This window comes from Vidua macroura, chromosome 8 (assembly GCF_024509145.1).
Source record: "Vidua macroura isolate BioBank_ID:100142 chromosome 8, ASM2450914v1, whole genome shotgun sequence".
Taxonomy (NCBI): Eukaryota; Metazoa; Chordata; class Aves; order Passeriformes; family Viduidae; genus Vidua; species Vidua macroura.
The window spans coordinates 18,445,471-18,468,310 of record NC_071578.1 but is presented as its reverse complement, the minus strand read 5'-3'; the positions used below and the strand labels follow the sequence as shown (position 1 = coordinate 18,468,310).

The window sequence follows — 22,840 nt, the reverse complement described above, 5'->3', positions numbered from 1 at the left end:
GGTTGGATTGTAACACAGCATTTCAAGGTCAGTGGTGGAAGCTCCTTCACTTGAATCATTAAAACACAAAATGAACAAAGACTTTGAAACATGGAGCACAGGGAACAGCCTTGTATTGAGCAGGGGATGGTATGGTTTTCTTGTAGTCTTTCCATCTCTATTTTGTGTCCAATAACATTTGCTGTGTAAGGAATATATTTATGGCAAACTTTAATGGGCCAAATTTCACTCCACCTGGGTGCCAGCCAGTTTACTGTGAAGTCAGTGTCCATAAAGTGTAATGAAGGACTCTGTGGTGTAACTGCATTCATATGTGGTCAGGGTTATATTTCCCATTAGTAGTTTAGGCCAGATTGTGATCTCATTTATTCCAGTGAAAATCCAGAATAATTCCATGTTGCTACTCCTGATTTATATTAATTATTTTAAAATCAGCCTGGCCCAGCATAAATAAGACTAAAGATTTTTTGGTACCATTACTGCAAAATGTTCTTTTCTGTACTTACTGAAAGATGCCATGTTTTCTTAACAGTTTTATGATTAGAAACCTAGCTTCATATTTCTTCTGGAAAAAAGACAGGACTAGCTGTATAATGCTCCCCAGTATTATTTTGGCACATCACTTCAACATTACCCTGCTCCAAATGCCTGTTTTTCCAGTGCACTACACCTGGTGTGTAATTTAGATCAGAATGAAACGGTACCAAATCTTACTGGTTACATGGTTTCACTGATTTTGTGTTGGACAAAGTGTAGAAAATCACCACTGAAAAACAGATGCTGAATCTCAAAACTCTTCAAGTAGTGTGTTAGACCTACAGCCTGAGAGTTCTCACCAGTAATCAAACTTCCTCACTTTGCTTATGGTATGAGGCTTAAGCAGGCAGCAAGGTTACAGGGAGAAATAGCTTCCCTTTATGTCATGGAGTTGTTTTCTTTGGGAAAAAAGAAAAGATAAGAACTCTTACCCAGTTTCCTTGTGGGCATCTCTCAGCCACAGCAATTTATATACTGTGATGCCAGGCAATGTAGGAATGCCTTCTGTGCATAGAGAGAGTTATGAGGAGAAGCAGTTACAAAAAGTGGCAGAGCTGGTTCAAAATGCAAAAATGAGGAGAGGTTTTTAATAAGCTTGATTTCTGGTACTTTCCTCACCTCCTCCAGCTCAGGGGCAGTGCACTGTGGTCTGTAAAGATTGAGGATTTCCCTCTTTCAGCATGGAAATCACACTGCAGGCAGTGTATGCGATGCTGTCCTTGTTTTTGTTTTGGTATTTTTTTTTTTTTTTTTTTTAGGTGGCCATCAGCATAAAGATTGCATTAGCAAATTGCTTCTTATTCTGAGGTAAAGGGGTTTGTGAACTAAGATTTATTCAGACACATAGCAAACCATACAGCCAAACAATATGACATCTTGTTGCCTGCTGCATCTGTGCTGGTATCAGTGCAAAACCACAGAGATGCCAACAGAACCAGAACTTGATTCCCTATGTATAAAACCAGCTGTTGTGTAAGGCTTCTTGTGCAGGCACAGTGAAAGTCTTTTATGTGTCTCAAGTTTAACTGAGTGTCTCATCTAAACTGGGTTACATAAACCAGGGGGCTTATCCAAAATTTTTGGAGATTTTATTTCTATAAATGAAAATACTCATATTAAAGCTGAGTGAACCAAATATTGAAAAGGCAGAAGGAAGCCTAACGAGACAAAGAAAAACAAACTTCCTATAATTGAGTCATGCTGGAAGCTTATTTCCCCTTATGTCTAGAAGTCTGAAAATTTAAATTGGTGCAGATGAAATCCTGCTGGAAGGAAAGCACTCCACTAGAACAGGGGGTTTGTGAAGAAATGAAGGACTGCATTCTGTGCCTGTGAAATACTGTGATTTTACAGCAGGGATCTCTGTCTTTTCTTCAAGTAGAAATTCTAGGGAAGAGGGAAAAATAGTTTTATTGTTAAAACAAGAGGAGACAATTTGCAGTGGGCTGACTGGTTCTGTTCCTGTCTTTGCTAGGAACTGTTAATTTTGATCAAACAACTGTTTCTCAATGATGTGTTTTTGGATCAGTGAAAAAGGACACAACACAGTGCTATCAGACATTAGCTGTGCAGGCTGTGTTTCTGCAATGGACAATGAGTTTACCGATAGGAAATGCCAGATTACAGTATCTGTTCACTCACTGATCATTGATCCCTGATTTTTTTTCTGATGAAGATGTGTTTTTCCATCGAAATGACATTCAGATATGCTTTTGAGAAATATATATGTGCTTGTTTTTTATGAGGTAATTTTTCACTAATCAAGGCAGTCTGTACTCCTCCTTGGATCTGCAGGTCACTATCACAGCTTAGAGTTCGCTTTGATGCCCTTGCTCGGCTTGGCTGGAGGGAGCTGGCAAAATAAGGAATGGGAACGGTGGTCTAGCCTGGAAAATAAAAACTTCAGTAACGAAAATAACAAATGTGGAGACTGCAGGTTACAGAGACTAGGACCAAAGACCTGTGGGCAGGGCAAAGGCAGTCAGGTGTAGGGGCAAAGGTCCAATCACGGACATGAACTCGGAACATGACCTTATTTGAAAAAGTCCTGAACCAACTGAGAACAAGAACCAGAAACGTGACCAAATACAGGGTAGTTCTTTCAGCATACCAGCTCCCAAGAACCTACAGTTCCCACTGTGCCCTGACCAGGTGCACCCTCAGTATACAGTTTGCCAAGGTCTGAGGTCAAAGCCCTCTGCATATGCATCTGAGGTGAAAATCTCAGCTGGATGAGATCCCACAGGGCACAGTTTGGAAATCACTGGACTAAGGCAGCACAAAGGAAATAAAAGCTGGCTGTCTTTTTTTGGTTAGAGTTCTATGAATGCTGGAAGGAGAAAGATGGTACTGCTAGGTAGTCTGATACAGTAACTCCTTTCTTCCCGCCTTTAAAAGGAACATGATTAGGATTAAAATTCAGGAAGTTATTCTAGGTGGGATGATAAGAAAATGGTGCTATAAACTGTAGAATGTCCATGTCAGCTCTGGAACCAGATGAGAGAAGGGTGGCAGTTTCATCATGTTTCCTGTTGTGTTCTGGAGGGGCACTTCTCAAATTGCGTGTCCCTCCCTAAAACCCTTCTAACTTTCTCATTTAAACCACAAACCATGGACTTTCCATAACTAATTTGCATTTGTGCTTTTGTGATTTTCAGACCTTTCAATGCAGTGCAATTTTCTACACAATTACTGGCTGTAGTTCTGTGAGGTCTAAACTCATTGAGCTGAGCATAACTATGACATAGCAGTTTGTGAAGACAGGAAAAATTGCTTTTATCACACTGGCCTTTGTTAAGCCTGGCAGTTTTAATATTAATTAGCCAGTACTATGAAATAGCAAATAATATTTTGTCAAGTAATAAAATTTCTCAAGGTTGCACAATAGTTTTTCACTGAAATCGATCACTTTAGTGAATTAACAGCATTATTGATTTAAAATGGACTCACCAGCAATCGCATCTTCATTGTTTGTTTTTCCAAGTGGATTTCAATTTATAGACATATTTATTATACATATGTATTTCCCATATTACTCTGGGAAGAATTTATTTGCTATTTGTGCCCATATGGTATAGCTTTTTGTCCTTGAATGGATGGCGAAAGTTTCTAAATATTGGGCTTAACAATTAACATTGTTTGTACATGACAGCACAACTGATTGTTTTTTAGGAAAACAAAGCAGTTTATCTGGATCATTGAGATATTAAAGAGGCTTAAAAGACATTAGAAGAAATACATTAGTGTTGTTTATTCATTCAGTGACTACTCAATTTTTTTACACATTAAGAGTATTTAATATTCTTCATACATATATCACTTTAAATTAAATTCTGTATGAGATTTAATTAATTAAAGTATTTTCCACAACACTGAGAAGTTTAACAACAAGCTAGTCCATAAAAATCAGAACATGAAAATGTCTCAAAAGAGTTCAGGTTAGCAATGTAACTGAATGTGTGGTAAGATAAATAATAAAAAGGATGGAAAATATATTTATTTCTTAAAATTGTCTTCCTATAAAAACTGGAAGTCAAGTGTTTAACACAATTTATAAAAAAATGTCAGGAACTTACTAAATGAGCAAATGAACACCAATGTGTAACTGCTGTAGACTCTAACTGAAATTTGGGGGACCATTTCCCTAATTTAATTATCTTACAGCTGGCATTTTGTAGAGATGAGAAAATCTGAGATCTAGATTAAAGTTACACATATTTCTAAATAATTACAAAGATATATGTTTAACTAAGAATTGTAGGAAAGACAAGGAATGTTGTGCATTAAGCTCATGTCAGTATCTCTGTGAGTTATCGTGGAATACCCAATCACTTCATATGTAGCTTGATAGCAGGGTGCAAAGGATATTTTTCAGCTTTTTTTTTTTTTTTTTTCTATCTTTGGAGCAGGACAGAGCAAAATAATTTTAGCCTTAAGTAAAAAAAAAATGTATGATTCTTTTCCATGAGTCAGTTGATCTGGGCACTGGGTAGAAGAGTCAATGTACTGCCTTTGTCCTGCTCATCCTCCCCTCTGACAGACACTTGAGAGAAGCAGGCATGTTCCTTTCAAATACCAGGAGTCTCGGACACCCTGACAGACTGGGAATGGTTTTTTTTTTTGGTACATCTAAATGATGAAATGGAGAAGAGACTTAATTTGGCTCTTGCAGTTTGGAAAACAGACTCTTCCAACTACTGGTAATTTTTAAAGATGTATAAATAGGAATGTACACCATTTCCAAAGAAGAGCCTTTTCTGTCTTTAAAGTTGTTCACATGCTTTCAATACTGACAACTGGGATTTCCTATGGGACAAAAGGAGATCTGTGATTGGTAGCTACATTTCAAAAAACTTACACACTGAACATTTATGTTTGATTACAGGAGAGGAATCCAGAAACCCCAGTGAATTACGGAAGCATTTCAACCATGCACAGAAAGAGCTGGGTTCCACAGAATGGGGAAAAATGCCAGCATGTTGGAAAGGAGTCACTTTGAGCTATGTACAGAGACCCAACCACTGACCATAGAGATTGAAAGGAAGCTCCCACTTCTTTCTAGAGTTTACATTTGGGTAGCTAGCTTTCTTTTCATAAGAACTAGGGATGTGTTCCTCTAGTGGGCTATCTTGAGCTGTGTAGGTGAGCATTGAGCATCTCCTTTGCTTTGATGAGTGCTGTTTCAGCTGGTGTTACTATGTGAGGAGGGACTCCTTTCCCTTCCCAAGAGGTGCTGTCTGCAGAGATGACTGATCTAGAGGTGGGGATGACAATGTAGAAGTTGGTTTCATCCACCTGATACGTCTGTGGGGAATGGCAGCCACCACTGGTCTGCTCCCCAATGATGAGAGCTCTGTTCAGTCTCTTCATTATGTATACAAACTCTTCAGCAGCCCCAGCTGTCACAGCACTGGTAAGGATTACCAGCCCCTTCTGAGAGCCATACCTCTCCCCTGTAAGGTAGGAAAAAACCCATCAGAAATTAATCCATTTTCAGAGAATTATTTATATAATAGAGCAAAGAGAAGCCAAGATAGAGGCTTTGCTCCCTACCTGCTATTAACAACCCAAGAAGTTTGGAAATTTACTTTGTGCCTATGATAGTATTAAAGTACTTTCAACACTAGCCCAGACTATATGCTGTAAAAAAGGGTTGCCTCCCTGTGGTGCTCTTGTGCTCTCTCAGTTTTTGGTTATGAGCTCCCTAAGCAGAGAAGCCAGCTCATGATTACTACTGTTAGCTCTTCTGTGGCTTTGACTTTTACAGGAGCTCCAGATCTCATCAGAGTAGCGGAATAGACAGGTGAGAAAAATGACATTTTTCACCATTGCAGCAAGAGTAGTCAAAACTCATCCAGAAGCATCTTCAGTTTCACCCTCATCCCTGCTCTAGGAACATGACTGTCATAGAGCTTGGCCTGCAACTGTGCAGGCATTATTTTATGAAATTACAATTATAGTGGTTTCCCAGAGCTTTTTAATAGTTTGTAAATGGATGCTATACATGGCCTTTGTCCCAAACCCTCCAACAAATACCCCTTTATTATTAGGATCTGAGCCAAGTATCTCATTTTCTTACATAAAACAGCTGGCAGGATGGGAGGGGCTTTGAACCTTATTTTCAATATATCTGAACATGCTAGATACTTTTTGCTATTTTAATTTCATTGAAAAAGTGACCAGCAAGTAATAACTAGGACTTGGTAGCTTGAAAACTAAACTGCTCTTAAAATGTCAATTTATAAGTAAGTAATAGTATGACATATAATTCTCATGCTAAATTCTAAGAGAGGGGCCCAATAGCATGGTAATTAATTTTCACACCATCTTTGGTCTTCTCATTTCACTATAAACATAATAACCATTGAAATACTCTTTTTCACAGTAGATACATATAATAAAGGACCAGATCCAGGTCCTTTGAAGTTAATATGAGTCTGCCTGTTCTCTTTGATGGGAACTGGAGTGTGTCCATAGAAATCATATCCCTAAGCACAACCCACCTCTGACTGCCTGGGAAAATAGATGGACCCTGCAGACTGGGACAAAACTTAACCATTTCAGCATGATCCAGGCCAGCAACTGCAGACACCATTAACTGTTTTGCTACTGCCTTAGCTTAAGAGAGGAAAATAATTAAACCTCATGTTTAGCACTTAGTACTTGGCTTCTTAGCACGCTAACTACAGTCTGTGAACACTGAGGAGCTCTGTTTCTGCATGTTGCAGCATCCTTTCAGCTTCCACAAACCGGGGCAGGGTATGTGTGGGGGGTGTGTGACATATTACCAAATACTTCAAACTCATCCAGATGTACAAAATGTAGTGTTTTTCTTTCTCTTGTCTGGACAAATTGGGGTATTACGGTGTTTTCATCTACTGATGCAGAGGATTACACAGGCACATCATAGGGAACAATATTTAAAACTGTACAGAAGTGTTGAAGAGACCTTACTAGAGATCCAAGCAACACTGGATTCATTTTTAATTTTCACAACTTTTAAAAGCAACAAATTACAGCTGCTCTGCACAGTATTTGGCTAAACTTCTGGGGATCAATTTACAGACCTTTGTGCCTAACATACCCCATTTCTAGGATAAACTGCTACTTGCAGATGGCATTGGATGACATGGCTGAAATGCACATTTTTTGTTTCTACATTCTGTATACAGCTTGAGCTGATCATGGCAGGTGCTTTCACCAGCTGGGCTACAGGATTTAATGACTCACTTTAAAATGACAAGGAGAGAACATCTGAAATGAAAAGCTACTCTGAAAAGAAATTGTCATTTACCTTTGAGCTGTGGCTGGGTCCATATCTCCTTTACTGAGTCACTGGGTCTGTCATAAACTTTGTCCAAGAGAATTGGGTGTCCTTCATCAAAGAAATATGAGCATAGGATTGCTATGGGTGTAGTGGAGCCTCCAATATTGTACCTTTTCAAAAATTAAAAATATTAAAGAAATAAGTGAAAATTTGTGTCAGGCAGTAAATCTCCTTTCCAAGTATTGTTCCTTAATACCAGTCCCAAAAAAGGTTTATGGCTACATTTTGATATATTTATATTCACTCTCCCCTATCAGCATTTACATGTCTATCAGATAAGCAAAGTCCTGTCTAAGAGTGTCGGACTGTTATTGCCCACAACTAACTTCCAAAGGAAACACAAAACTTAAAAGTCTATTTTTTTTTTTTTCTTGGTGTTACCTAGAAGAAAATCAGAAAGTAAGCAAAGACTCTGGATCTGCAGAGAAACATCAGATTCTTGTTATTCTCCTCTAAGTAACCCATTCTGTTCCTGACATAGGCAGCAAGGAGTGAATACCTAAACCCTAATACATAAAAGTAGATTCCAATTAAAGCAACATATGTTCGTAGAACTGTTGTGTTCTTATTTTTTGCTACACAAAATGAGAAAACTTTGTGGTTTTAATGAGGTAATTTTTTTTTTGTGCCTAAAAAAATTGTGTTAGTTGCTTCATTTAGCAAAGTCGTAATTGAAAACTTTGGTTGCAGTTTAATTCCATAGCATTCTCTGAAGATTAATTTTACTGAAGAGCCTGTCCTTGGAGAACTGCTATGAATACACATATTTAACTACCAAAATATTTTTGCCTGTCATTTTTCATTAATACTAGAGCACATATAGCTCTAGTATTTGTACTTTACAAATGTTTGTACTTTACTTACTGATAGTGTGGATTCAGTACTTTTCTGTAGGTGATTTTAGAAGTACCTAGCACATGCATTCCAGCAAAAACCTGCTGGAAAATGACTTTATTCAGTTCAATCTATAGCTAAGATTTTTCACCTCCAGAAAAGGGTCTGACAATCCAGGAGGCCTCTGTTCTAAAGAGTGGAAGCTACATCTTTATTCTTCAGCATTTGGGAGCGGTGTGATTGACAGCGTGACTGGCTAGAAGTTAAATGCCCATCCCCAGCGTGTCCCTGATGGTGTGGCGCTGCAAGGAGCTGGTGCTGCTGCCACTGCACAGCCCCCCAGCCAGCCCAGCCCAGCCCAGCCCAGCCTGGCACAGCCCAGCCCAGCCCAGCCCAGCCCAGCCCAGCCCAGCCCAGCCCGGCACAGCCCCCCAGCCAGCCCAGCCCAGCCCAGCCCAGCCCAGCCCAGCCCAGCCTGGCACAGCCCAGCCCGGCCCAGCCCAGCCCAGCCCAGCCCAGCCCAGCCCAGCCCAGCTCAGCCCAGCCCAGCCCAGCCCAGCCCAGCTCAGCTCAGCCCAGCCCAGCCCAACCCAGCCCAGCTCAGCCCAGCCCAGCTCAGCTCAGCTCAGCTCAGCCCAGCCCAGCCCAGCCCAGCTCAGCCCAGCTCAGCCCAGCCCAGCCCAGCTCAGCTCAGCTCAGCCCAGCCCAGCTCAGCTCAGCTCAGCCCAGCCCAGCCCAGCCCAGCCCAGCCCAGCTCAGCTCAGCTCAGCTCAGCCCAGCCCAGCCCAGCTCAGCTCAGCTCAGCTCAGCCCAGCCCAGCTCAGCTCAGCTCAGCTCAGCCCAGCCCAGCCCAGCCCTGGCTCCCACAGGGGCCAGCAGGGCTGGAGGTGGTGGCAGGTAGGGCAATGCTCTTCCTGCCACTCTCTTGCAGATGGTGAAACTGCAGTAACTTTAGTCAGTAATAACAACTGAGCAGTTGCCAGAGTTTTAGCTTAACTCTTGGATGCTAATACTCCTGCTTATAGTGTCTTATGTGACCTCAGGGGGGCCTTTTAGTTTATCAGTGTCTCCTATCAATGCTGTGAGAGTTAAAAATATGAAGTTCATGAGTGGCACAGCTGTTCTATGAAAGGCAACTATTAAGGCGAGAGACATTATGCATTATGGTTAATCCCATGCAAAATTGAAATTATCCAAGTATGAAGTTCATGAGTGACCCAGATATTTCAGGGAGGAAAACTTGTAAAATGAGAAACATTATTCATTATAGTTAATCCCATGCAGAATTTAAATCATCAGTCTTAAAAGTATAAGATTGGCTAACAGAGAATTTCAGAATTTGTTTGGGGTTCTCTTTTGTATACCTGCAGAGACTGGGTCTTTTATGTGCCTTCAATGGACTGAAAATACATTAAATATAAAAAAATAAACCAAAACCAAACAACACATGAAAAGAGCTGTAATCATACCATTTAGTACCTGAGATGTGATTTCATCTTTGCTGTTTCCGTGCCCCCAGCCCTGAAATTTTTAGTTTGGGAGAAAAATGGGGCAAGAAAGAGGAAAGTCCCAATGCTATCTCAAGTCTAGTGGAAAATGGTGATGCTTTTGCTGAATTCAAATTCAGTTATGGGTGTATTATGTTGGTCATTGCCTTGCCTCTTCTGTGCTCACACAGTGAGATCTCTATCTCTGCTCTCATCACTGCGTTCAACTTTTCCACCCTATGCTGAAAATCCCACAAGAATATTAAGAAGATTACCAAATATTAAGAGCCCCGTGATAACAATAGATGCAAGCGATTCTAACATTAAAACCAAGTTCTTATGAAGTCCTTCTTTGGCTTATATTTGTAATGTTCTGGGCTCACATACATTAGCTCTGGACCACAACAACTTCCCTAAATATTGTGTAGGAAATGCACATTTTTATATTAATCTGCTTTGATAGCTGGTGACAAATGGATGACATGTTATGGCTCATGGGATTTGGAGCACTGTTGACACACTGGAGTGTCCAACAGAATTCTAAGCAGAGAGCAGGGGTACGATGCTGCAGCTTGGTGCAGCAGGGCCCAGGAGTGCTACAGTACCTCTAAGTACCTCTGTGCACAAGGCTCGTTCTGGACAGACCTGATTGCCCAGAATTATTTAGCACTGCAGATATGGCAAATTAAATGTTGTAACACAGCCTTAAAGATGGTCTGTCTTTTTGACTGTTGAATCACTTGGCCACTACACGAAGTAAAAGATTTATTTATATATATGTGTGGCATAGGGAGAGTTAGATTAGAAAGAAATTAGAGAAATAAAACACATGTAACGTCCAGAATTGCATTCTGCAAACTATTCCCTAAATTTGCCTATTTAGTTCTAAACATCTCAAATGATAATACAATTTATCTTGAGATACACTTCCAGACTGTTATTATTTTCCTTGGCTGTTTTCCTTTTCTCATTTAATCCTAGCAATGTTAGCCTGTAAACAGGACAGCAAGCCATGTAAAGCTAATTCACTGTTACAAATAAAATGCTGCTTTGAAAGAGCTTTGGTTATTTGCCATTCAAAGGTTTACCTCATGTCTATGATTAATGCATCTGTGTGAACAATTTTCTTCCAAACATGCTCTATCATTAGGTCGGACACCTGGGTTAGAAGTTCACTGTCTCCAAACATATCAAATCTCAGATAGCCGATGTTGTTTTCAAATACATTTGTGTGGAATGAAAATTTAATCAAATCTTCAAATACTTCTGGCGGAGGGATCTGAAAGTATGGAAAAACAAAACAAATCATTTGCTGGCACTAGCTTGACACAAAATTATGTGGGTCATGTTTAATCCAGGTGGGATATGCGTGAGGAATGTGACCAAGTTTGAAAAACATAATAAGTTTTACAATATTTTTGCATGCTAAACATAGATCAGCATTGCCTGATGATTTTTTGCGCAGTCTAAGGTGAATAAGGTGCATCAATAACGCCCAGAATCCAGCTCAGGCACCTATCTCCCAGAGCTCAGTTTATTTTTCAAAAATACAAGAATTTCCTTGGAGCAAAGAGGCTACAAGAACAATCACAGCCTGCAGCCCAGACCCCAGGCCTGCCACCCAAGCCCACATGTTGCCTTTACGAGTTGTTTCTAAACACGGCACCTGGGACTTTCATAATCTCTTGATTGGCCTCTTTGGACAAACAGCTGCTGGCTGCGGGTACGAGTGGCCCCAGCCCCTCTTAATGACCCAGTCCCTAAGAGAGTGAGGAACCTGATGTGTTGGGCATGTGCTAGGATGCTCATGATGTAGATATGCTAAATCTCTTATATGGTGCCCATGTGCCTGGAGCCTCACGTGTTAGGTTGCAATTTATTTAGTTTTGCTTAGCTTATGTTATTAAACAGCAGACAATTTTTAGTAGCAATGTGTAGCCAAATAATAAAATTCTCATAGTAACCCCTCTGTGCACTGGAACATAGCCAGCTCCTATTGCTAAACTTCTATTTTGTATGCAGTATCTGAAAATGGAATAGTCTCCTTCAGCTTGAGGTAAGAATTTAGAATACATATGACTTATATGACCTTCAGCTATTTGGTCTTTCATCCTCCGGGTTGCTGTGAAAATGGTGTTATACCTTCTTTTTAATCAGTTCCCCTCTGCCATAGCTCATCCCCAGACAATCCATGCTTTTACACACAAAAGAACAAGGAGTCAGCAGTGAGCCATGTACTAGAGGTGCTCTCCCAGTCTACAACACGCCACAGAATTGGGCAGGCAGTTGGGCTTTCTGCAACTACAGAGAAGTCAAGTAATCTCCTAACCTCTATACAGTGCTCTGGCCTGGAGCTGTGCTCCTGCCAAAAGCAGGTCTGCCACAGCAGAGAGTTTTTTCCAAGGTGTGTGAATGCAGCTGTGTTTGACACAGCTTGAGGCTACCTAGGGGAAAATTACCCACCATATGACACTTCATCATTCAGTCCCTGATGTATGCCAAAATTATCAAAATTTTAATCATTAATTTAAAAGCCCTGTTGGCCAGTAGTTGTTGACCTGATGATAAGAACAAACTCTTTTCTGTACTCTTATCACAATATCTTGTGAAAATAATCATTGTATCTGGACATGTAAACATGTAAACATGTAAAAATGTCAGTCCAGCACTGCTGAGTTTGTAATTTCCAATCCACTTCCCAGTGACAGCAATGGTACTTGATCTGCCTGCTGCACTTTGATTAACTAATCACAGTTTTGAAAAATATATCCAGCATGCATTGATTGCTCTGACAGAACTTATGTCTAGTTCAGAGATACTGGTCCCCCCAAGGAGGAAAATAAAAACATTACTCCTTAGTAACATCTACAAATAAAACTGATCTGTTAATCTCAGCCACTTTCTAATGATATTTTAACAGAACACACAAATGTCTTTTCTCTGTCTCCAATGATAACTGCTAAATGCATACCCATAAACATGTTAAGAGTAATAACTGTCTGACAAATTTTTTCTCAACTTGTTCTTTTACTGTGATGCATTGCATTTTTGTTCCATGAGGACTTCAGTTTTGATAACTCTTGAAGATTCATTATAAAGTTCAAGGTGGGAAGGTTGCTCTTAAAGCCCCAGGTCTTATGGGGTGAAATGAATGTACAAGGATCTAAATGAAAGCTCTTCATGGCTGCAAGAAAAGGTATGAAAATTTATCTATTCTAAAAGTTCTAAGACTGAAAATTAGATGAAAAGCACTCAGAATGTAATTTTGGGGTGCCAGGCAAAGCGTCTGAACCTTTCAGCAAGGTGAGGAGCCAGTGACTGATACTAGAGATTTACTGCCCTGCAAAACTGCAGGTTCATGACACGGCACGTGGGCCACAGGCTGTGGGTACCTAAGGAGGTAAGTAAAGCTTCAGAAAACAACCACATGCTCTCCTTTGGAAGGCAGGGCTCTGTTTGCTGGCCAAGGACAAGTTGGGACAGGATGCAGCTGAAAGTAAGGTCTGCTGCTCAGTCAGACAGTGTTTACATACAAATGACTTGTTGTTAAATATAAACCCTCAGGTGCACACTATAAGCAATGTGGCTACACTAAAGGACCTCCAAGTTAACTCCATTTTAAGCCAAGGAAACATTTTTTTTTTATTAACTGTACAAGGGTCTGCAGTGCTATTCTGCAGACTCCTTTCACAGGTGAGTGGTGTTAGTAAAAGACATGATGTCACACAAAGTAGGACCTTAGAATGCTGCCCTAGGACTTGTGCATGGAGTTTGATCCCTGATTCTGACACAAACCCCAGCCATGGGCAAACAACTTTTCTAAATGTGCCTCTCTTCCCTCTTTTCTCTCTTTTCATATCTCCCTTGCTTTGTCTATTTAGATGGAACCTGTTTTTTCATAGCTATTTTTGTGCTGACCATTGTAAGATAACTCTGATTTCCATTAAGGATGCTAGTGTTGTCAACTGCTGGCTCTTAAAATGTTATCAGCTAATACCCTTGCAATACCATTGCAAACCCTGAGATTAGTTTAAGAACCATGAGACCTTGAGGGCTGAGTGGCAGGGTTGCACTTCTCTTAGAATATTTGGGTTCCTTGTGTACCCTCACAGGCTGGAATGGAACAGTTCATCAGGCCCCCAGCTCAAGGACTGAGCAGGATCAGCTATAGCCCTGACAGCTCATTCTCACTTGCTCTTAACAATACACATTTTACTGGGTGATTTCCAGGCAATCCACCCTAGTACGTCAGCAGCCTTACTATTAGAAAGATGTTTTTAAGATCTAGTGTAAACAGTCGAAGTTCACTACTTTGTACTGTTTAAGTGCATTACTTCTTGGCCTATTTACTATGGACAAGGGAAGAGATTATCCTTTTCATATTTGAAACATTCTCTTATGTATCTGAAGACTGTTTTCATGTCTCCTCTCAGTTTTCTTCTCTCTGGAATAAACATCTCAAATATTTTAAACTTTTTGAAGGCTACTTTTATTCAGTGTTTTCTTTACTCCTGTCCTGCTTTTCTGCTGTCTCCGTACTTGAGCCACAACTTTCCAGAAAACCATTGCCCAAAACTGTGCATATGATACTCTAGATGAATTTTCTTTACAGCTAAATGTAGCAGAAGTTTTCACATCTTCCTGATTATATTCTTCCTTATCCATTCCAGTTTGATGATGATGAGTATTTACTGCAACAGCTTGACCCTATTGACTTGTGCTCAGGTTATGAACTCTGAAAAACCCATTTACATTTTTACAGGACTCCCCCTAAACAAGATACTTTCCTCCCTGAATTGTGCAGTGAACTACTATCACCCTAGAAACAAGCAAGCAAAGATTGGAAAAGGTGAAGAGCCAATGAGAGTTAAACATGAGACATTTTTCTCTTGCATAAACTTGCATTGTACCACTGACTTCACTGTAGTTATGTTGATATAAATCAACATCATATGGGCCTACAAAAACTGGTTTTCCACCTGTCAGGAACAGGTGTAGGAATATAGGTGTTGATTACTTATCTTGACGCTTGGAGGCCGACCATTTCTATTTCACTCATTAATGAAGGGACACAAACAAACTGTACTTCTTTCTGGTGAAATATCTCTAACTATTGCCTCTTTCAGCAAGTACACTACTCTTATATCCATACATATTATTCATCTGGAAACAGAAGGACTTGAAATGCAAGAGCAATCTCTCTTTACAAAGGATTTTGCCTTTTATTCTGATCATCATTTTCAGCTGCTTATCTAAACTGTCATTACAAAAATTCTCTTAGGTGTAAAGACAGCACTAAAAGTATTTGGTCATTAAGAAGGGGCCAAAATAATCACTCAGGGATACTCCTCATCACTTAAAATGGACATATCACTTATGCTAAAATCAGACAGCAGTTCTTCCATAGGTAGACAGTCACAAAAGCAAATATTTCAGTTTGTAGAGGAAGGTTTGACTATAGAGGGAGAGAGAGACAGAAGAATAAGAAGCAGGGATTATTAAACTGCAGGTCAGCAAGTTTACAGAGCTCTGCCTTATAAGCAAAATGTTATTTTCTGGATCACAGAAAGTATAGACAAAATTTGCCTCAAGGAAGTCTAACTTTGCAAAGTGGCATCTATGCAGCTGACTTCTCTGACTAGCAGTGACCTTGCTGCTGCTTAGAGGAGACATATTCACTCCTCTGTACTATGCTTCAGCAGCTATTCTAGTGCAGCAGATGCAAAGGTCTGCACACATTTCACTTGTCTGTCTCCTATGTCCCATCCCATCCTTCCTGTAGTTATTCATCATCACTCTCAGTTAATTGTGTTGGATCTGCTTTTCCATCAAGGTCATTATCAGTAAAATTCTACTGTCAAGGGAGATGGTGGCTTGGAATGTAGGTAGTATAAGAGAAAAACTAGCTCTTAGGTTGTTAAGGAATAAATGTAAGTGGCTCAAGAGAGCCACTATGTCCGTATATCGGGCTGCTGAATTTTAATTTTTTTTTTTTAATTTACAAACACAGCTAGAGCAATCATATATGCTTCACTGTACTCTAAAGGTACTTGCTCTCTGGGATATACTGAAATGTTTCACAGAAAGCTTCCCTCTTATGTCTGCAAAAACAAAACAGGAGATGAAAGTACTCTTGCTGCCCAGGGCTCTGTGGAATGAGTGAATTTTCTTTTACTTCCATCTCAAGGAAAATCCTTTAATGACTTCAGTGTCTTCGTTAACATCTTAATGCTCTCTTGCCTGACTCCCGATTTCCTCCAGCAATATGAGGGAATGCTTCTGCCTCTGGAAACCATTTTAGTATCATAAGACACGTGATTCTCTGCTCTTAAAACATTATTTCACCTTGGAGAAATCTCACATTTGTCCTAATTTTCAACCACACTGATGTGATTTCCTTCTTATGGATGTATCCCTGACCTCTTCCAATCATTTTGCTTGACAAAGAACTATGGTAGAACAGAGGCATTGAATAATACAATGGCATTCTTCACTAGCTCTATCAGGATCAATATTTTATGTCATGTGGCAAGTAAGATACTTGTCCTCTATATCGTGTTCTTGGTGTTTAAGGTCTGAATAAAGTAAGATCTGAACAAGTAAAAATGACCAACAATATTCATTAACAACCTTCAGTGAACACAGTGACTAATTTGCAAGATTTTTCCATTCTGTAGAACGGGAAGAAATTATGATGTGTCACTACTGGTATGTTGATAATAATTGAGCATGGAACTCTGCTTTGACTCTAGTCCAAAGCATTGAAATATCTTTAGAGTGAAGTTTTCTTCACTCAACCAAGTTAGGAGGGAGAGTGCTGGAATAGAAAACTCCTTTAATTAATTATTTCCATTTAATCTTAGAGGCAAGAATGGGGCCAGCATCTCTTGGTTAACAAACTTGAAAAGAAAAATATCCACCCCGTCAATGCTTAGACTTTGTCCTTTACCTTAGTATTTGTGATAATACTACAAAAGTCATGGCCACTTTAAATCATGCATGCCAAAAATTTCAGAGTGTGGAAGTCCACGTATTTCCTCCCCCAGGAAACATTTAATAGTTACCTGACACTTGGTCTACTCTGGTTCATTGCAAAGGCAAATGCATTCTCTTCAAAAGTAATTTTATGATTCCCTGGAGAAAATACATCTCTGATAGCCATGCTAGTGCAGTAGCTAACTCCATCCAAGAAAGGGATCAGGTTATCCTAAACCTCTATTTAATTTGAAGATGGAATTTTAACAAGTGCTCCTGGGAGCTCCCTCCAGCACAACAATGAACAAGAAAGATTGCCAAGGCAGACCAGTGTATAAACACTCAGGCTCAGAACAAAGCACAGACTGTTACGCAAACCACACAGCAAGGGCAAAAGTAGATTATTAAAAATCAATTTCTCCTGGGGTCACCTAACTTCCACCCTGATATTTCTTCCAAAGTATTTCTAGGTCACTGGGAAACTGTCTGATGCTGAGAATGAGATACAATTAGAACAACTTTCCACTGCTACTACCAAAGGAGTTGCTGATTATTCTGGTGTAATAGATGTCAGCTGCTACAATTTTATATAGAAAAGTCCATCAAAGAGGACACGGCTGCATGTTTAGTGAGTTGTATGCATTTACTCTAGTCCAACTAAACTTCCCTCAAATTACAACCTGGTTTTAAAACCAGAGGGTTTCTGAATTAATTACAGCTAGAAAAGCTGCATGACTGAAAGAGGAGGGACTACAGAAACAATGGTATCTTCCCTCTAACTCTGAAGCCCTGCATTTTTGCTAGTGGCATATGACAACTGAGATTCACAGCCTGAAGGTTGTTTCCAAAATCTATGCATTCAGAGCTACCATCTAATTCCACAAGCTACTACCCTGTCAGAGACAGCTCAGCCCATGAAACCTACTCAGGCCTTGGCTTCTCCTGTGGGTCCAGGTAAATCTGGGTGGGTCTATGGTATGGGCTAGAAAAAAGATAAGGTATCTGATTTAATGCTCCCATTCCATCTCTATAGCTGAGTATGAGAGAACTGTACCTGTTTTGGCATGATCCCTGGGATGCTGTCCTTGGCGTGTTCAGGGATGTAGAGTAATTTCAGGTGTTCATCATCAGAAAGAGCTTGTAAGATGTCAGTCACCTTCCCAGCAAGCTCTTCCTCTGTATTGATCCTTTTAAAATTGTCTTTGTTGATGTTCTTTGTGAGGTTGGATGCTATAACAGTCCCAATGTTCACAAAGGCATAATTATCTGCCACAAGCTTGCCAACAGTTTGCAGTATCTGTGGCACCTGGGCACGCAGGTTGGCAATGTGCTGAGCTACAGCCATGGCTTCACTGGCCTGGATGGTGATGTGTGGCTCCACCCCAGACACACTCCATACTTTTCCAGTGACTGGGCTGAGCACCACTTGGCTGGGGATGGACGCATATAGGGAACTGTTACCAACACGATAAATGCCCACTGAGAGGGATCCACCGACTGTGGGCTCACCAACAACTGTGGCACGGTGTAGATCCTTCATAGAGCGAGTAAAAGCTTCAGCTGCTGAGCCACTCATATGGCTTGTTAGGATGTAGATGTCCTTGAGGGAGCCGTATCTTTTGCCAGCGAGCTGGGGGAGAGTCCACACCTCTGTGCTGCGGGAGGTACTACGGTCAAAGACAGTGTAGAGGTGTTTCCGAGGCTCAGGGTCAAAGAAGTAGGAACAAAGTATTGGGATGGCAGTGGAATAGCCACCTGTGTTGTACCTCATGTCAATAATCATGGCATCCGTGTCCACCAGCTTGTTCCATACCATCTGCAACAGCTGTGGCCCAATGGCCTTCACCGTTTCTGCCTCAGCCATCATATCGAAGCGAAGGTAACCCAGGTTCCCGGGCAATACCTCAATTTTGAAGAGTGCCTCAATGATGTAGCTCAGCTCTTCAGGGCTGGGAATCACATTGGGAAGTTGCTCTTCTGGTGTTGGTTCCACATGGCTGTGGAAGACGTGAAGCCGATGGTCTCCAGAGGCCTCCTGCAAGTCACTGGTGAGCTGGGAAGCCAAAGTCTCAGGGTCTATAGCTGATCGATAACCTCCTTGGGCCCGTTTGGTGCTGAGCATAGCATTGGCCTTAGCAGCCACTTCTGGGATGGCATAGTGATCCTCTAGCAGTTGCCCGGTACCCTCCAGAAGTACTCCCATGTTCTTGTGGAAGGCTAGCACTTCTTCAGCCTTCTCCAGTGCATCCTCAGCCAACACTATGGCATCAGGAACAACTCCTCCACCCATCCAGCTTTCCCCATGGTTGTCAATGAAGGTGATAACAGGAACTGTGATAGTCAGGCCACGGGTTATTCCTGGCCCAGGCTGCAGCAGAGGGAAAGTACGGGTGTGTGAAAGGCTTCCTGCTGTGATCTCACCGATCAGTGTGGCACGGCCCAGGGACTGCATGAGGTAAGCAAACTCCTCAGCAGCTGTAGCAGTGTGGTGGCTGGTGAGCAGGTAGATGCCACGCTTAGCCCCATAGGACTGGCCCAGCAATTCTGCCTGGCTGTTGTGCTCCTGTGTATGGTTGGTGCGTCTGTCGTAAGTTGTGAAGAGATGGACAGGACCAGCAGCGGGGTCTTGAAAATAGGAGAGTAGCACAGGCACAGCAGAGGAGGAAGGGCCTCCAATGTTGTAACGTAGGTCCATGATCAAGTTCTCTGTATTTTGAAGAGGTTCCCACACTTTGTGTACAATGTAAGGCCCCAGCTTTACAAGCACAGAGGCATCTGCAAATTCATCAAAGCGCATGTAGCCAACATTGCCTGGCAACACTGACACCTTGAAGACGGTATCCACCAAGGCGTGCAGCAGCTGCTCATTGTCAGGTAAGTCAGCTGCCATTCCAACTGGCTTCTCAGCTGGGGGATCGGCAGCTTCACCTGGCATCATGACTCGGACCATCAGGCGGGGGTCATCAGATAAGGCCTGCAACTCAGTGTTGAGTTTGGTGGCCAAGTCCTCGGATGACTGCACAGAAGAGAAGTCAGAGGTGGCGAGGCGCCGCAGTAGCACAGGCACTCTCTCCACTAAGCTGTAATAGTCCTTTAATATGTTTTTGAGGTGGCTAATGGTGCCAGGCACTGCTCTGCGCACTGCCAGGATATCCAAGGATTTCTGCAAGGCTTGCTCTGCCTCAGTAGCCACACATGGCATCACCCCACTCACTTCCCAGCTCTGTCCACCCCCACTCAAGGGGCTCACAGATCGTGACACAGGAACCATCATATAGAAATTGGAAGGACCTATACGCAGCTTCTGGATGTCCAGTGAGCCCCCGGCTGTCTTCTCTCCAACAGTGATAGCTCTGTTCATGTGCTTGAGAATGTAAGCCACATCTTCAGCCACTCCTGTGGTGTGATGGCTGATCAGAACAATGACATCCTTGTCTTTGCTGTACCTCTCTCCCAACACCTTTGGCAGTGTCCATATCTCTGTGGTGGTGTTGGAGGGACGATTGTATACAGTCTCAACATGCAATCTCTTGTCTTGTTCATGCAAGTACGAGATGATGAAGGGGAGGCCAGAAATCTGTCCCCCAGTGCTGTGACGAAGATCTATTACCAGGGCAGATGTCTCTGTCAGTGTCTTCCAGACCTTGTCCACCAGAAAAGCTCCAACTTTCTGCACAACTTCCTCTCCTATGATATAATCAATCCTCAGGTAGCCAACATTGCCCTCCAGCTTGTCATACATGATCACATGCTCAATAAGACTCAGAAGTTGCTCACGGGTAGGGGAACCCTCAGCTTCTTGTTTGGGACCCGCATGTGGTAATGGCTCGTAGGAAATCACCAGTCTTGGGTCATTCAGAGCACCCTGCACTCCAGCTGTCAAGACACTGGCCAGCATTTTTGGATCTGAGATGTCCAGGATCTCTCCACTCTTGATTGCTTGTTCAATGGCTTCTTGCATTCCTACTAGGTTTTCAGGATAGCAGTAATTATCCAGAAGGACTTTAGCCATGTCCAGCACTAGAGTTGGCTGAAAGATTTCCTCAGCAGGTATTCTGCACATGATCAGTGCTGAAAACAGCAAGAAATGTGTCCTGATCATTTTGTCTTTGTACGAAATAGAAAAGAAGTCAGAAGCTCTTGTCGATCAAGAGGAACATAGCTCTCCAATGACTCTGAATTGCACTGAAATCCCTGTGTTGAATCCAGGTGCACTGAACAGATCTTTTATCTGCATTAAACCTTTAAGCTCATTAAAATGTAGTGCATCATCCAAAGTGCACCAATAGATGAAGTTCAGCTCCTTACTACTTTACAGGCCTCTTATGAAACAGTAATGAACTTCAATCACTGAGGAAGATCTTTCTAGCAGTTAGTTGTTTCTAAAAGGTAGTGCATTTCTTGTTGCAAACTGGTCCTGCCTTATCCTGAAAGTGGGTAGCTTAAATGCAATACTGATTTTAACCACAGTTAGACCAGCAATGATCCTGCCTTTTACCATTATTTATGAAGAGCTTATACCAGGAGATTCTTCAGTGACTAAGTTGTATCAATATTTAATATTCTTTCAAAAGCTGTTGACAATACATTGGCATTTTTTTGTCTGAGCTGCAAAGGACTGTTCATACATTCTATGACTAAGGGTTTCAAACAAGGAACTCCAGACATTTAGCACAGCTCATAAAATCCAAGGTAATGACAGCCTTTTAATTTCTGTGCTGAGAATTGCCAGCATTTTAAACAGGACTTTGAAACACATTTGCCTCAACATAATACAGCTAAATCTGAGATGACTTTAATCTTCACAATTTGCACTCAATTAGGATTTACTTGTAATACCGTTGGGTAACATATGGTCATGTCTGATGACAGCTCCCAGCCAATAGACTTCAGGCTCAACATACCAAAATAGAATGTGGGGGGGGTGTTTTCTTCTGCTCACAATGTATTTGAGACCCTATTGTATTAAGAGTTTGAAAGAGGATCAGAATATGCAGGATGAAGGCTGTACCCATTCTGAGCTCCAGTATGACATGCCAAAGATATACAAGAACAGATTCCTGGCTTCAAGTTTGAAATGAATTGCTACCCCAGCCACTCTGCTGGTGGTAGCCACAAGAATAGACTCTGAAATTTGGGAAGAGCACTTTTTTGTACTCCTGTCAAAATGTTGCTACATATGAATGCATGTGGAGGGAAGAGTCTAAAGATGGTCTAAGCCTGTCTGGATGCACATACACTCATGCTGGTGTATGTGTGAGCGTCCTGAATGAAGCCTGCCACTCACAACTTTCAACTTACTGTGCAAAGGGTGTTAGAGATGTTATATACAAGGTGCTAACACTCACCTCATCTTACTCAGAATGTAACAGATATAGGCGAATTGCCAAGAAGACAATAGTCAGAAAGGAGACAAAAACAGAACAGCAACTGAGTATTTTTAATCAGAGTGTGCCAGATATCAGCTGTGCCTTCCATACTTAAATGAGGTCTATCACTGCTAAACTCTTTACATGACCATTTTTTTTTTCCATAGCATTTCCACATATGAACAATATTCTTCTCCAGTGAGGCTTTATCTAGAGGTTAAAAATCACAAAATGGAACTTTCCTGCCTGCGATTGTTATATAATAGTAAGATTACAAAAAAATACTTTTCTCTATTTTCCTGACATTTATTTTGCCTTTTATCACAGTCTATAAAGATTTTCATATCAGAAGTGCTGGAAACTGTAGTTGAGCTTCTTATGAAGCAAAGATACTGAGAAATATATATGGTATTGTGATTAGATAAGGCAAAACCCCGCAGCTCAATTTATTTCTTAAGTTATGCACATTCATTCTGATGTACTTTATCATTGCCACATAAAAAAAACCCCACAGCTTCACAATGTAAATGCAAAATTAAGGGTTTTTTTTCCAACATGCACAATTTAAAATGCTAGGACAGTGGAAAAAAACTATTTTTCCTCACTGGATCTGTCCAGTAATCTATTTCTATTGACATTCAATATGAATATTCAGTATGGATTTCTGAATTCAATGTGACATGTAACTTCACTGCTGCCTTGGTAATTTTTTACAGATGGTGTTAGAAGGTAAGAATCTTTTCTGTGTGGTGTGAATTCCTTAAGGTTTGGAGAATGACTATTTGATTACTCCTTTTGAGCCACATTTAGCT

The 22,840-nt window shown here is 41.2% G+C and overlaps 1 protein-coding gene across 1 annotated transcript; it reads right to left on the bottom strand.

Moving 5' to 3' along the window:
• Nucleotides 1-5,160: 5,160 nt before the first annotated feature.
• On the bottom strand, nt 5,161-20,761 carry RBP3 (retinol binding protein 3). Its single transcript, XM_053984025.1, has 4 exons — nt 17,714-20,761; nt 10,773-10,963; nt 7,331-7,473; nt 5,161-5,489 (listed from the first exon to the last, which is right to left on the bottom strand). The coding sequence occupies exons 1-4, from the start codon at nt 20,759-20,761 to the stop codon at nt 5,161-5,163; spliced, it is 3,711 nt and encodes a 1,236-aa protein (XP_053840000.1).
• Nucleotides 20,762-22,840: the final 2,079 nt, after the last annotated feature.